The sequence below is a fragment of the Ambystoma mexicanum genome, chromosome 14 (genome assembly GCF_040938575.1).
Source record: "Ambystoma mexicanum isolate Mex_15411 chromosome 14, UKY_AmexF1_1, whole genome shotgun sequence".
Lineage (NCBI taxonomy): Eukaryota > Metazoa > Chordata > Amphibia > Caudata > Ambystomatidae > Ambystoma > Ambystoma mexicanum.
The window spans coordinates 177,433,466-177,447,102 of NC_090940.1; the positions used below are offsets into that span (position 1 = coordinate 177,433,466).

General features: G+C 48.0%; 1 protein-coding gene across 1 annotated transcript in view; it reads left to right on the forward strand.

Moving 5' to 3' along the window:
- Nucleotides 1–13,637, forward strand: part of MAP3K9 (mitogen-activated protein kinase kinase kinase 9) — a 623,616-nt gene that overhangs the window by 348,292 nt on the left and 261,687 nt on the right. The window contains exon 7 of the mRNA XM_069638859.1: nt 6,569–6,691. Coding sequence (XP_069494960.1) covers nt 6,569–6,691 — 123 coding nt within the window. The remainder of the gene's footprint in view (nt 1–6,568; nt 6,692–13,637) is intronic.

Genomic DNA, 13,637 nt, shown 5'->3' on the forward strand with positions numbered 1-13,637 from the left:
GCGGCATCCTTCTTGGTTAGCTCGCGCAATGGTTCTAACAACACGACGAGGTTCCTGATGAACCGGCCACAATACGTGACCATTCCCAAGAAGCTCCGGACCTCTAATACGTTCTCTCGGGGCCATGCCTCCACAATGTCCTTTTCCGAGGATCCGGTGACACGCCCCCTTCCTTGAACACAAACCCAAAGAATTAGATAGTCTTCTTAAGGAACTCGGACTTGTGCCTGTGCAGCATTAACCCAAGAGTCTGGAGCCATTCCAAGTTCATGACCAGCCTGTCCAGGTGCTCCGCCTCCGTCCTTGCAAACACCAGGATGTTGTCGCTGATATTCAAGACACCATCCAAATCAGCGAGGGCCCCACTGATAATGTCGTTCATTGATCGTGGGGGTAATGTGACATTCGCGCTTGATCGCCTTAGTCGGGAGCCTCATGTCCACACAGATGCGCACAGAGTCCAGTTGTTTAGGCTTTCTGGCGATAACAATTGGAGACACCGAAGGGGTTGGGCCATTAACCTTCTTGATAATGTCCAACTATACCAGACTGTCCTGCTCCTTATCTACTAGATCCCGCAGATGAAATGGAACTCGCCAGTATTTCAGGGTGATGGGTTGGATTGACTCATCGATGTGGAGCCTCACCGGATCACCTTTCATGCGGCCAATGACTTCAAACAGCTGGCAGTACTTTGCCATGAGCACCTGCACATCCTCCACGTACACTGCATACGCAAAGCTCACAATGCCAAGTGCCTCTGCTGCTGCACAACTCAACAGGGTGTTGCCCCTGACCGTTGTAACCTAGAACCAGGCCTTGATGGACAAACCCTGTGCTCCACGTTAGCTACAAATGCCCCAGCCAGCAGACTAGGTTGTTCACCGGCAAACGTGAAGATGCATGCTTTTGGTCTCTGTAGCTTGGGTGGAACCACCATGGCATCGTAATGCACCCTCGCCATCACATTGGCAGACACCCCTGTATCCACCATCACCAGGGACTAATTTACCTTCACCAGGCACAGTGGCTGTATCCTGTTGGTGGACTGCAGAGCACTGACACTTAAGAGGAAGAAAATGTTCTCTTCCCCCTCTCCATCGTCGTCCTCGTGAGGGGCACCGTTGTCGCCTTGTTCGATCTGGGCAACATTGGGCGGGCGCTGTTGCCTGAAGAATCCCGCTCTCACTGGCCTTTTTGGGACCACCATCGGCATCGGAGCTCTGCACATTCGGGCATAGTGGTTCAGCGCCCTGCAGCGTCCATACGACTTCCTTTCGCTGGGCATTCAGCGGTGTGTGGGAGATCCTACCCACATTTCGTACACAAGTCCATGGCTCTCGCACTCTGCTCCCTCTGATTGCCGCTTGGACATCTCGCTCCTCTACCACCTTGACCACGGGCCACCACCCACACATCTTCCACTTTCCCTGGGCACACAACCACCTCCATTCTTGACGCCCTCACCTCGTACACTTCCTCTCAGCATCCAAGTTCCAGTATGCAAGTCATTGTGATTTCAGGCTCTCGCAGAACCTTCCTGCGCAGCTTGCCAGACGAACATCCCTGTATTAGCTGGTTCTGTATCATTGTGTCCGCATTATCCCAGGCACACAGCAGAGACATGTGGCACAGCCTGCCGTAGTTGTTGTCAAGGCACTCGTCATCCTTTTGCCAGGCACTACACATGACAAAGTGCTTGTAATCTGCATTGGCGAGTTGCATAAAGTACTCCTGCAGCGGATCTTTAGCTGCGGCATAGGTAGCATTCGCACTTTGTACAGGGGGGTTGTCCTGTCCTCGAACATTAGTACTACATTGAATTATTGTAGTGACAGTTTGAACACATCTCCATATTAAAGTTTTAATACATCTATGTAAGTATGTACTATTGGAGGAAAGTACGAATCCAAGTCCTGGAGAGAAAAAACAGTTTCAGAGACCTTTATTAATTAGGTCGCAAGTTTCAAACATTGGTGACTCAATGTAAATACCAAAAATGAATTAAACATGAACAGAATTTTTTAAGCATGAGACAAAAAATAGAATAAACCTAGTCACCCACTTGGTAAGTTGTCTAGAACAAGAGTACATGTATTTCAAATATTAAGTACATATTTTAAATAACAAGATATGTCCAGTGGTGACAGGTAGTCACTCAATTCAGCCTGTTTAGTCCATACAGTGCAGCATTTCAAAGGTGACTTCAACAGTTCATAAAAGCAGTACATTTGCAAGATGAGTATAGTGTGTTACTTCCACACGACTATACTAGTGCTGTGTTGTATTATCGAGTTGCCAAGTATTGCATCATATTGGTCAACCTATTGGGATACTGTCCTAGTTGCCCACAACATTTTTTACACAGCACTATGCTTTAAAGGAACCTAAAAATAGGGTCTGCTTGTAAGGTAGCATTCGCAGGCTGTGGGGACAGGAAGACCTCATGAACTGCTGGTCCTGCCGAGTACAGGAGTATCACCACCTTGCTGTCCTCATCCATCTGCCGAGTGGCCCTGAAGACCAAATCAAGCCTGTTAATCCACATCTTCCATCTAAGTCCCAGGCTGGATGAGGCTCCCGAGATGTCGAACTTGGGCATTTGTGTAAGTGCCCCTTGCTGTCTCGGCACCTGTGGCGCTTGGGGAGCAGCGGGTCCTCCAGCACCCTGGACGGCCGCATCCATGGGAGCGAGCGCACAGGCACCTCATACAAAAAGAAAAACTGGGGCCGCAACTCACCAATATACTTCTTCAGGCACAGCTGCACACAGATGTTGAGTGTGATAATGTTGGTCAGGTACCCTTTCCAAATACTTCTGATTGCTTCCTCCACCACTACACAGCCAGCCAAAATGCCCTCCCAGGCACCTTCTTCAACTGGCACACTGCCACCTGGCATTCAACACAGTGGCCCTCCCTCACCAATGTCCAAAACAACCAGGAATAACAAAGAAGGAACTTCCATGCCACAATGGTGGCTCCAAAAATTGAGTTTGGTGGGCCCAGGGGATCATAACAAAGATGGTAGGCCTCCCCCAGCTCCTCACCTCACACTCAATGTGATGAAAGTGTACAAAACTCTTCAAAAGTAATAAAATATGCAGCATCAGCTGTCCCCTCATCAGGGAATCCAAAAATTACGTGCGGATGGGCACAGAAGCACTCTGGAACTGAACCACAACCCTTCACAGTGTGTACAATGGCGGCCAATCCGCATGGACACCGCCGTCGCCGTGGCATTCGGAATGCAGAGAACAAAGAGAAAAGTTCACCGCCTCTGCCGGGTTGGTGTCCCGCCTCCTCGCCACTGTTACAAGGCTCCGGTTTCCCTCCGGCGCTCCTGTGAACCCTCCACTGCACACAGACACACACTGGACACGTGTGTATGGTTCGGGCTCCCCGGTCGCTCTGATGCAGCCGGGAAGGCCCCTTTATTTATACCACACGCGGCAGAGTGGCGTCACTCCGCCGCGTATGTACGCCCTTAAAGGGACAGCCACCACATCTACGGCTACTGTTGGTTCATTCAAAAGGTCTAGATTTATCAGCAGTACTTGAATGGATGCGAATAACTGTAATTCAGCCTTAACATACAGAGGATATCCCTATCCAAGAATTCAACAGGCTTGCTTAGAGAAAGTGGAAATTAGGCTGCTGTGCAAAACTAATCTAGTGTATAATATTTCAGCCATATACACAGCGCATAATGTACATGCCTCGAGCACAGCCCTATACTGTTCTACAGCTGATTGCCAGGGCGAGATAGGTGAACCTGGCAAAGACCTGCATTAAGATTAGCGCTATTTCTATGAACATGGTTAGTCCATGATGCTTAGCACAGCTTTTCCGTGCCCCGTTGATTTCCTTTAGAATGGACATATCCATCAACTTCAGGTGCAACTCGTGGAATAATATTTTTCAAGGATCTGTGTGCTATTGCCAATTTTGTTGTTCACAAAGTTGTTACCGACCGTGAGTCCCCAAATCTGGCTCTGCTTTTCTTTCCCTACCTATTTCGGGTGTGCGCCAACCTAATGTTTCCTTTTTTTTTCCACTTCTCTCCCCTATCCCCAATACTATGCCTTATTTACTGATCTCATTCTGTTCATTTTTTCTTGTTTTAGTTAAATTCGATTTCTGTGAACATTAGTTCTGAAGACGCAATTCATTAACATTTTGTGTGAAAAATGCAGTCTCACGTTTTTAGTTTTTACCATTATGTAAGCGCTGCCTATAAGCCGATACTTTTGGACTGGGAATTGAAGATAGGAGGGATAGGATTTGAGAAGTGACACAGCCTGTGGGTGTTGTTTGGCCATTTACCCACCCATCGCAATGCTAGTCCCCATGGCCATTCTGACCCCCAACTTGCCCCTGCCCACCCAAAATCCTCACCCACCACTGGTATCTCTTTGAGCTAGCTCTGTGCTTTAAAATGGACACGTCATTCTAAGCAGTCTACTGAAAGTTAATGGCTGAAATGCAGCTGTAAGTCTGCTCCTAGTGTAATAAAAAGGCTTTAACAAAGTGAGTGTTCGGCCAGTTGTTTTATAAGCACCTGTTCCTCGCACTGAATTCCTGTTAAAAAATTAGCTTTGGCAAAGTCAACCATTTTGACTCTCATACAATCATTACATAATATCCACTCCATGAAACCAGTTGCCAGCTGTTTTCCAGGTAGTACCATTATAACTGTTCAAGGAAAATGCCTATGCCTATACAAAAAACCAAAAGGGTTGGTTTTCCAGTGCTTGTTTTCAAAAGTCTGCACAGAACCAGCGTCACACCATATAAAAATGTTCTGAAGGCCCATCGTCCTGTAATAATAGGTGGTTGTCGGGGTCGGTCTGGGCCATAAAATTGTCTCGGGCACCAATGAAAAAGTGATTCCATGTCATTTCATCGCAGGATGTTTTTTCGCTGGGTGTTTTACCGCGATTTTTTTTTTCGAAAAAACCCATCTAATTTTTTGAGGGGGTTTGCCCCACAACCTCCCCATTTTCTAAAATAATTTGATGGGTTTTTACCACGAAAAAAACATCCCACGACGAAAGGACGCCGTACCGAAAGTGACCCACCGTTAAACATGGAAATTCATTTTTTTTGTTGAATAATACACAAGGGCAAGATTTTTGATAAAATGTGATGCAGATTGTGCAATTTAAGGAATTTTTATTCAGCAACACTGGTCAAAACTATTAGTCGGATGGTGAAGTAATTGCCAAAAAAGTGGCCCACTTTGACAAAAAAAAACTGGCCCACACCATCGTTTTGCGTTTATGGTTCGACCATGGGCCTATTGCCCTGTAGGCCAGTTTGTGCCTGGTGGGAGCTACATAAAGTAAAAACAAGTGAAGATTTTACTTGGTTGCCAAAACTACGAAAAAAATCAACAGTGTGTGAAGTACTTCTGCTTGTGATGTATTTGTGCTGGATCACATGTGGTCAAGTAGCAAAACGGAGTTTAGAAACCAGTCTCTGGGAAATGTAAGCATTCTGGAGTATAGAGCCAGTTAGTGTTGTTCGCACTTGCAGGTAGTGCTTAATTTGTGTGGGTGTTTGCCAGGGCTGACCCTCGGGGCCTATTTCTGAGCTCCAGCACCTATTGTCTCAGACTCCTTTCACTTAATGTCTTTGAGTCTGAGACGTGCATTAAACCACAGTGCTATTAGCTATGCCGGTGTTGCTGAGCTAGTTAAACATTTTCATGAATGACTATGTGCTGCAAGATGACAGTGCTGGGACCTCATCCTGGTGGTCATAATGAGGAGATGTGGGGTGGGCACCATATATAATATGGTCCTGTGCTGAGTGGCAACCTATTTAAGCTCTTGCTGAGGTGTTTGTCAGACAAGTCAATCAGTTTAGTAATGACAATGCCTGCATTTGTTCATCATTTTACCATGCGAAAAGAGCAATTTTGCTCTATTTTCTGTGGATGGGCAGTCATAATTGTTCCCCTTGGCACCTATAGAATCAGAGAGAATTGATGATGTGTTTTAAAGAAGCAGTAAAATGTTTTTCTCATTTTAGGACACCTATTATTTTATTGTTATGTTATTTTGATTGGTGTTTGTAAATCACACATCTGCCATGGGTGGTGGAGAAATCACTCCTAATGAGCCAGCAGATATTGCAGCAGCAGCCTCAAGTAGGTTGGCACTATTGGGGCAGCAGTGAATGCAGGCATTGGTGTGTGGTGAGCTGACCATCAGATGTGGCACCAGTGCGCTAGAACCCTGGCACTTATTTATTTAAAAATGAAGGACTGGGTTCAGGGAATCCACCTAGCAGAAGTGGCTGTACCAGGCAGATTTTCACCTCTTGGTGATCTTGGCAACCCGGTTTGTAAATATGATCGCTTCTCCACCACTGTGCTTACAAGCCGGAGGATGTAGTGGATAGCTAGCCTAAATGCTGCTTCCACAAGTTCTCTAAACTGAGACACATACGTTTTCAGGGGGTTCTTCTGTAAAGCATAAGTGTAGGCTATGGTGTTAAATACAATATTTATATATTTATCTTGCATACATTTTTAATTTTGGCCAAATATTGTCTCTTTTCAGATTTTCAACACAAGTTCACTGTGCAGGCCTCTCCAACAATGGACAAAAAGAAGAGCTTAATCAGTAACCGGTCTAGCCCGCCTGCCAGTCCCACAGTCATGCCACGACTCCGGGCCATACAATGTAAGCAACTGAGAATAATACATGTGCGGTTCACAAGCGGGCATCATGATATGTACCATGCACACAAAACTGATTCCTGTATTGTCTGATCAACTGCACTCTGATTCCATTTGGACAGTTTCCAGAGATTATGGTTACAGAAAACTAGTGACATACCGTTGCTTACCTCCTAGATCTGCTTTCCTTTCCCCTTCCCTCTTCCCTATGCAAAATGCTATCTGGTCAACCAGGTCGGACTGGGGCATAAAATTGTCTCGGGCACCAATGAAAAAGTGTCCAATGGTTGCAAATGACAATTCATTCATTTTGTGACAGACTGAGTAGCACCCAAGGGGAAGGTTTTTGATCAAATGTGTTGCAAATTTTGTATTTTAAAGAATATTAATTCAGTAACACTGGTCCAAACTACTAGCCGCATGGTGAAGTAACTTATCAGACTGGCCACATGGGCCAAGAAAGTAGACCACTTTTCCCCCCAAAACTGGCCCAGGCTAGCATTTTGCGTTTTTGGTTCGGGCATTGCCCTATAGGCCTGTCCGAGCCTGCCAGTCAGCATACTGCATTCACGTTTAGCGGTTGTTATCGCATGCAATGGATCAGGGCAGAACGGCCATTTCATGTGGCTGTGGGTGATGGATGGCACATCATTAAAAGTGTTGCATCAAAAAAGATAAGTATTTAGAAAACAATAGCAGTAAGGGGCATCCCGGGTGTATTGCTGCTACAAAGACTTCTGCCCAGTGGTCGAAGTGGGCGGAGTGGTGCTCCTCTACTTCTTTTAATTAAGTTTTACTGTTCCTATACTTCTATTTTAAAAAGAAACCGTTCTGGAATGGTTTCGTCTTAAAATAAAAGTATAGGAAGCAGTTGAAACTTGCACTTTCAGTGCCCTGCATAGGACGTTCCCTTAAAAAGCAGGTTCATGTGTTTTGGGGTTTGTATGTGCATGGGAGGGGGTATGGCGATGGGGTTTGTGGGGAGCGGTGCAGGCCAGTAGGGAACATAGTTCCACTACTTCTATTCTTACACTTCGACCACTGCTTCTGCCCCACTACCAAAAAAGCTTATGTGGAAACATTGGGCCTATAGAACACCCTCAGACATGCAATGCTATTGACTCTCTGATGACACAATGTGTCCTTGGTGTGAACTGGCCCAAGGAGCAAAGGGCACCCAAAAATATGGGTGTAGGAGGTTCCAGGCATTGTGCAGATATGTTGGCATTGGCAAAAACGTGGCCACAGAGTTCATGGGATAGTCTTTGGCAGTTTAGAGGAAGGAGGAGGGGGGGCCTGGTGTGTCATGGGCCAATTTGTGAACTCTGCCACGGCAATGGACCCGTGGTAAAATGGCCACAATCCATGGAAGCTCTGAGTTGACCCAGCCACTGACCAATCATTTAAATCTTTCTCCAACATCATAGTTCGATGGCAAACATACAATTCTTAAATTTTTCCTTCAAGGAATTTTGGCCAGCATGCTTTGCTACATGACTCGCACGCCAGCTAAAAGGCCTCTAGACACAGCGGCCCAAAACCATCTTTGAAAACATCTTGAAAACTCAGGCCTCCCATGACCACTTGTACCCAAGTCTCTCTTGCAAGCGGTTTGACATGGCACCTGTTTACCAGGTTCCAATGGCCCCATATGCCTTTCCGTATGCCCTTTCCACTTCAGAGTTGGGCCTGTTTGTGGTTGTGGCAAGCCTGGGGGTTGAGCCCTTAGTCACTGACAGTAAGAGGGGAGTGCTCTGTACCTCTGGAACATTTGTTAACTAGGATGGTGCCTGCAACCAGGCCCCCAAGTGCTCTCGCTGCTTACTCCTACTGCTTTGCCCATAGCAGCACTTGTCCCTGAAATTAAGCAAGCACTGTTGAGTTATTGATTTCTATACATTCAGTTACTCAGTTCCATGTGTTCTTAACTAATCAAATAATGTACTTTTATAACAAATTTAAAATAATGAAAATTCAATTGGGGCCCTCCCCAAACCCCCTGTTTTCCCAGCTTTATTACCCCACACCAACATCCTTCCTGCCCGTTTTAACCCCTTACCCCAACCCCCCCTCCCCGATATATACTTTAAACAAAAATGTTGCTATTTTTTTCGTTATTTTTTATTTGTTCTAAAAGTTATTCAATGTTGTAAATTCTGTAATATTATTGTATACTAGTTAACGCTTATGTGGTCACTCTACAGGGGGGATTCACACCATCGCTATTTGCTTTTGTATTACATTTGCAAGTGGTGCCTTCAACTGAGCAAGTGGTGGCCATTTCAGCCACTATTTCTTGGGGGAGGTTGCCATGGTCTGTTAATTAGAAGTTGCAACATTTGGTTAGATGTTCCCCATTTATAAAAGTGAAATAGATTGGGGTATTCACCTTACCAAGACAAATGAAGGCTTTAGCTGGCTGGACAATAAGAAATCTGCCATTAATGCGGGTAAATGCTAGGGCATGGAATTAATCAAAAGTATATTTTCCCCCTCCTAAAACTTTAAGACCCACAAAAAAGATGGTTAAACCATCAAGACCGGTGAGCCAATTAAGGCACTGCTGGATCCAGCATTGAAGGCACCCGGAATGAGTTGCTTACCGTGACGATTCTGATTATGTCGTCACTCCTTTTCCGGGATAGCCTCTCCCCATGTGGCCGGGGGACGGCAGCCATGGCCTGATACAGATTCTGGTGTCTGTTTGATGGAGGACCACATGGGGGGGAGCAACCTTAAGGGGATGAGACAACATCATCAGGTGAGACATGGTATCTCCCTTTTCCTTTTAAGGAAACCCCCTCAATCCCTCATGCCTTTATGGCATACTGTCACAGTTCCTTAAAATACCCTGTAAAAGTTGATGATGGAACATTTTCATCGCATAGAGTATTAAATACTGAGACGAAGAAGAGGACTGCCAAGAGAAGTTCTCCTGAAGAACCAAAATGTAAAGTCTAGTGTTTGTCAAACCCTAATTGGTTCAAGCAGGCTCCCAGCCATAATGTGGGAGTTCAAAATCAACACAGCTGAGAGCCGGCAGAGTGATCCTCCAAGCGTCCGCTTGGATGCGGAAGAAAGCTGCAGTCAGCAGCGCGAGATTCGAAGGGCTGAAGCAGATGGTGTCTCTATACCCACAGGAACTCTGAACGCCCTGTAGTGGAAGGGGGCATGTGAGAGCACCGGCCAAGGCACTCCGGAGCAGTTTGGCGAGTCACGGAGTGGACGCGATAGGCTGCTGTGGCCGTGAGGCACTACCAACACACAGGAGAGGAAAGCATTCCTCACACCATTTACCTTGGTGGTGACACCGGAGAGCAGCGAGGCCGTAGGAGAAAGACGCTGTTTGTGAGAAGCCAGGTTGGGCTTCATCCGAGGGAGGAGAGCGAGAGCACTTGTGACTGCTAGCCAGGAGAAGTCTCCCGAATTCCATGGGAGAAGCGGAGAAGACAGGAGGTGGAGCAGTGGTTACCCGGTTAAACACAGAAAGTCAGTGAACCCACAGAGAAGGGATGGGGCACTGGGGCTGATGTGCATGAACTGTGAGCAGTACAGAAAGAAGTAAACAATCACAAACTGTGAAGTCTGAGAGAAAGAAAGAAACTTGGGGAAGAACCATACCCATTATCCTTTGAAATGGTTGAATAATAAAGTATAAAGGTCCTTGCAAGAGAGTAAACCAGGCACTGGCTAATGGGCTGATGAGTGGTCGCCTCCTCCTCCTCCTTCACTGTCAGCTGAACACCCCAGTACGACCCCCTTCCTCCTGCTCAAGACAATCTGCATTTGCTGTGACCTCCTCAGCCCCCCCACCCCTGTGGGGGGCTTGGCTCCTCTCCTACTCCTCCGTGGGCCTCCTCACCTCGCATGCCGCACCTCCAGGACGGGGGCTAGTCCAACCTCATGACAATGGGTTCCTTTCACTTCCCCCATGCCTCCTCAGTCTGAGGCACCTCTTTTCCTCTTTTCCTCTATGGGGTGGGCTAGGGGGGCCCCAGCCTGGACCGCTGCCAGTACCCAGCAAGGGGGGGTAATCGCTGCCCTAGCCCCCGTGAGCGCCCGCTGTTTTTTAGTAAAAGGGGACGAGTTCCCTGTGTTCCCCAGTGCCGAATGCCACACACCTGTTGCCGTTGTCGCTCCCCGGGTCTTCCGGAGTCTGCAGCGTCGAGTAGACATGGGGCCTGTAAACCCCTCTGTTCCTCAGCACCTGTGAATCGGGGGCCTCCCAGCCCCGATGGCGGGCTGCGCCAGGCGAGGCCATATGTCCCACTCCACTGTGGCCCCAGTCTGGGGTCACGCGCACTGCCTGTGCATGCCGCTCTCATTGTCCGACTGGGCTGGGCCGCACTTCACCCCCGCCCTAGAGTGCTTCACTCTCGGTGCCCTGTGTCGGGGCTATGCCACACCTCGCCGCTTCAACATGCAGGCTTTCCTTCCATTTTCGTGTACCCTCCGTCCAGGGCGGAAAGATCTGAGTCATACCAACAGTTGCACTTGGAGGTAGGCTTCAGGCGGATCCTCATGACGGGGGCAAGATGTCCAAGGTGTTGGAGACAGAAAGATGCAGGTTTTAGAGGTCTAGTCAGAGTAGGCGAAGTTGAGAGGTAGAGGCAATGATATTAGAGGAGGGGTCTGCCCATTATGAGAGAAAGAGGGTGACCTGGCCAGGTGGCCTGTAGATGGTGGCAACAGCCAGGGAGAGGCCAGTAGAGATGCAGAGCCTGTAGACCAGGCATTCAAAGGAGGAATAGGCCTGCGTAGTAATGACAGAAGCAGGGACCTACCCAGGAAAAAACAGGGCCTCTCCACCTCCGGCGGCCCGTTGGTTCTGGTCTCAGAGAGGATCTTGTAGCCCTCAGGGAGGAGAGTGTCAAAACTCGTGACAGAGCTGCCCGTGAACTATGTCTTGGTGAGAGCGAGGACATCTAGGTCAAGGTCTTCGAGAAGGTGACAGAGGAGTGTTCGATAGCAGAGCGAGGGTTGAGAGTAGCTACGTGGAGCAGGTTGACACATCTGAAAGACTGACTGGGAGGAGAAAAAAGGGGTGAGGTACACCTGGTGAAAGTGGCAGAGGGCCCAGAGAGTGGGCAGAGGCAGTAGATGGAGGTGGCAGAGGGGCCAGGGAGGAGGAGGAGGAGGAGGAGGAGGAGGCTGCTAGAGAGGAGGAGGAGGAGGAGGGGGAGGATGGAGGTGGCCGAGGAGCCAGAGAGGTGGTAGAAGGGGTAGTAGGAGAAGGGAGGAAGTTGATGAGGCACAGGAGATGCCTATCAAGGAGGAGCTTGGGCTGAGAGCCCTGGACCATGGTGGTACCATTAAGATGGACATTCATGATGGCTTTGGAGGAATGTAAGGAGGCCAAGAGGACCTCCCATCGGGTGCCACCATTATTGGGGGAGGAGGAGAAAGTACAGAGAATAGAGACCATATGAGGGTTTCATAGGTCTAAAGCTGGAACGACAAAGAGGATGTCAGCGAGAGTCTGTCTGGAGGAAACGCTGATGTAGGTATCTACGATTGGAATGCCTGGGTTGGAGACCAGGATATCCCTGTTTAACTTTTCCCTTCTAGACTTAGTGAGAGAGATAGGATAGGACATAGATTAGCAGTTAGAGAAGATGGGAGAAAATCGAGAGCACCATAGAGGGTGCAAGGAGGAAAGAGGAGGAAGTGAGGGAGAGAAGAGAGTGGGAGAGGAGCACATCCCAGCGCTATGAAATGCAGGCTTCAGAGAAGGGAGGGGGGCAGTCACAACAGTAGAGAACACAGCAGAAGAGGCACAAGAAGGTAACGCACCATAAGGGAACTTGGAGAGGACTAGGTACAAGGGTGGGTGGGGGGGTGACAGAGATCAACCTAGAATGTGGGGCAAGTGGATACAGCTGAAACCAACAGCGACCGGTAATTGAAGTGGGAACCTAGAGCGAGGGAGAGAGCCTAGTGGGCACAACAGTAACCAACAGTAGAGTGGGAACCTAGAGGAGAAGAAAACAGAGAGTACAACAGTTAACAGTGTGGAGGCATAGCATCCTCGGAACACAACAGAGAATCGCAAAACACTAAGTACGGCTAACCGCAAGAGGGGAAAGCCTAAGGTGCGCAGACACAGAGCATGTTAAGTCAGGTGGTTAAGTACCCACAAAGGCCAGGCAAAAAACAAAGTATGGCTAACTGCAAGAGTGGAAAGCCTAAGGTGCGCAGAGACCAAACACATTAGGCCAGGCAGTTAAGTAGAAATACGCGCAAAGGCCGGGCAGTTTAGTAGAGCGCAGTAGTGGCTGCTTGCACTGCCCGCACCCTTCTTACCTTAGTCACTGCTGGTCGAAAGCTGCACTGCATGCTCGCACACTATGCCACTCCCCCTTCATCACCAAACACCGGCGTTGCACAATACTGCGCCCTGGCCTGCGCAGGCTTTGCCGCAGATGGTCCGATCCTCTGCTCTTAAAGGATCCGATACGTGGAACATAGCTTAACATGCTTCATAATCAACTGGCCAGCATCTCCTGCGGACCTGCTTCGCACAACACCATGCCCTTGGCCTGGTTGGTTTTTGACAAAGCAGATCTAAACCAAAAACAGAAAAAAACATCTTTTTCTTTTAAAAAATAAAAATAGTTTATCAGACTTTACACTGCAGGATGTATCCATCCTACAACCCTGATCAGTTTCCCTTTTCCCTTTACATAACCACTAACATCTTAGACTCAGTTTCAAGGGATAATGCTACTGACTGTCGATTCTTCCAGGGGCTACCTAGATGCAGAAGAGCAAACAGTGGTGTGTCCAAGTCTTGTACAGGTGCTCCTAGGTGATAGTGGGGCATTTGCCAACACCTTTATTATTTAATAAAAGTTTATGCCAATCCTTATGAGTCAGTATCAATGTCTCATTCCTGGTTCCTCACACGTGGTGTCAGGAGTGGATTCGGGCCAAGTTGATCAAAATTGGGG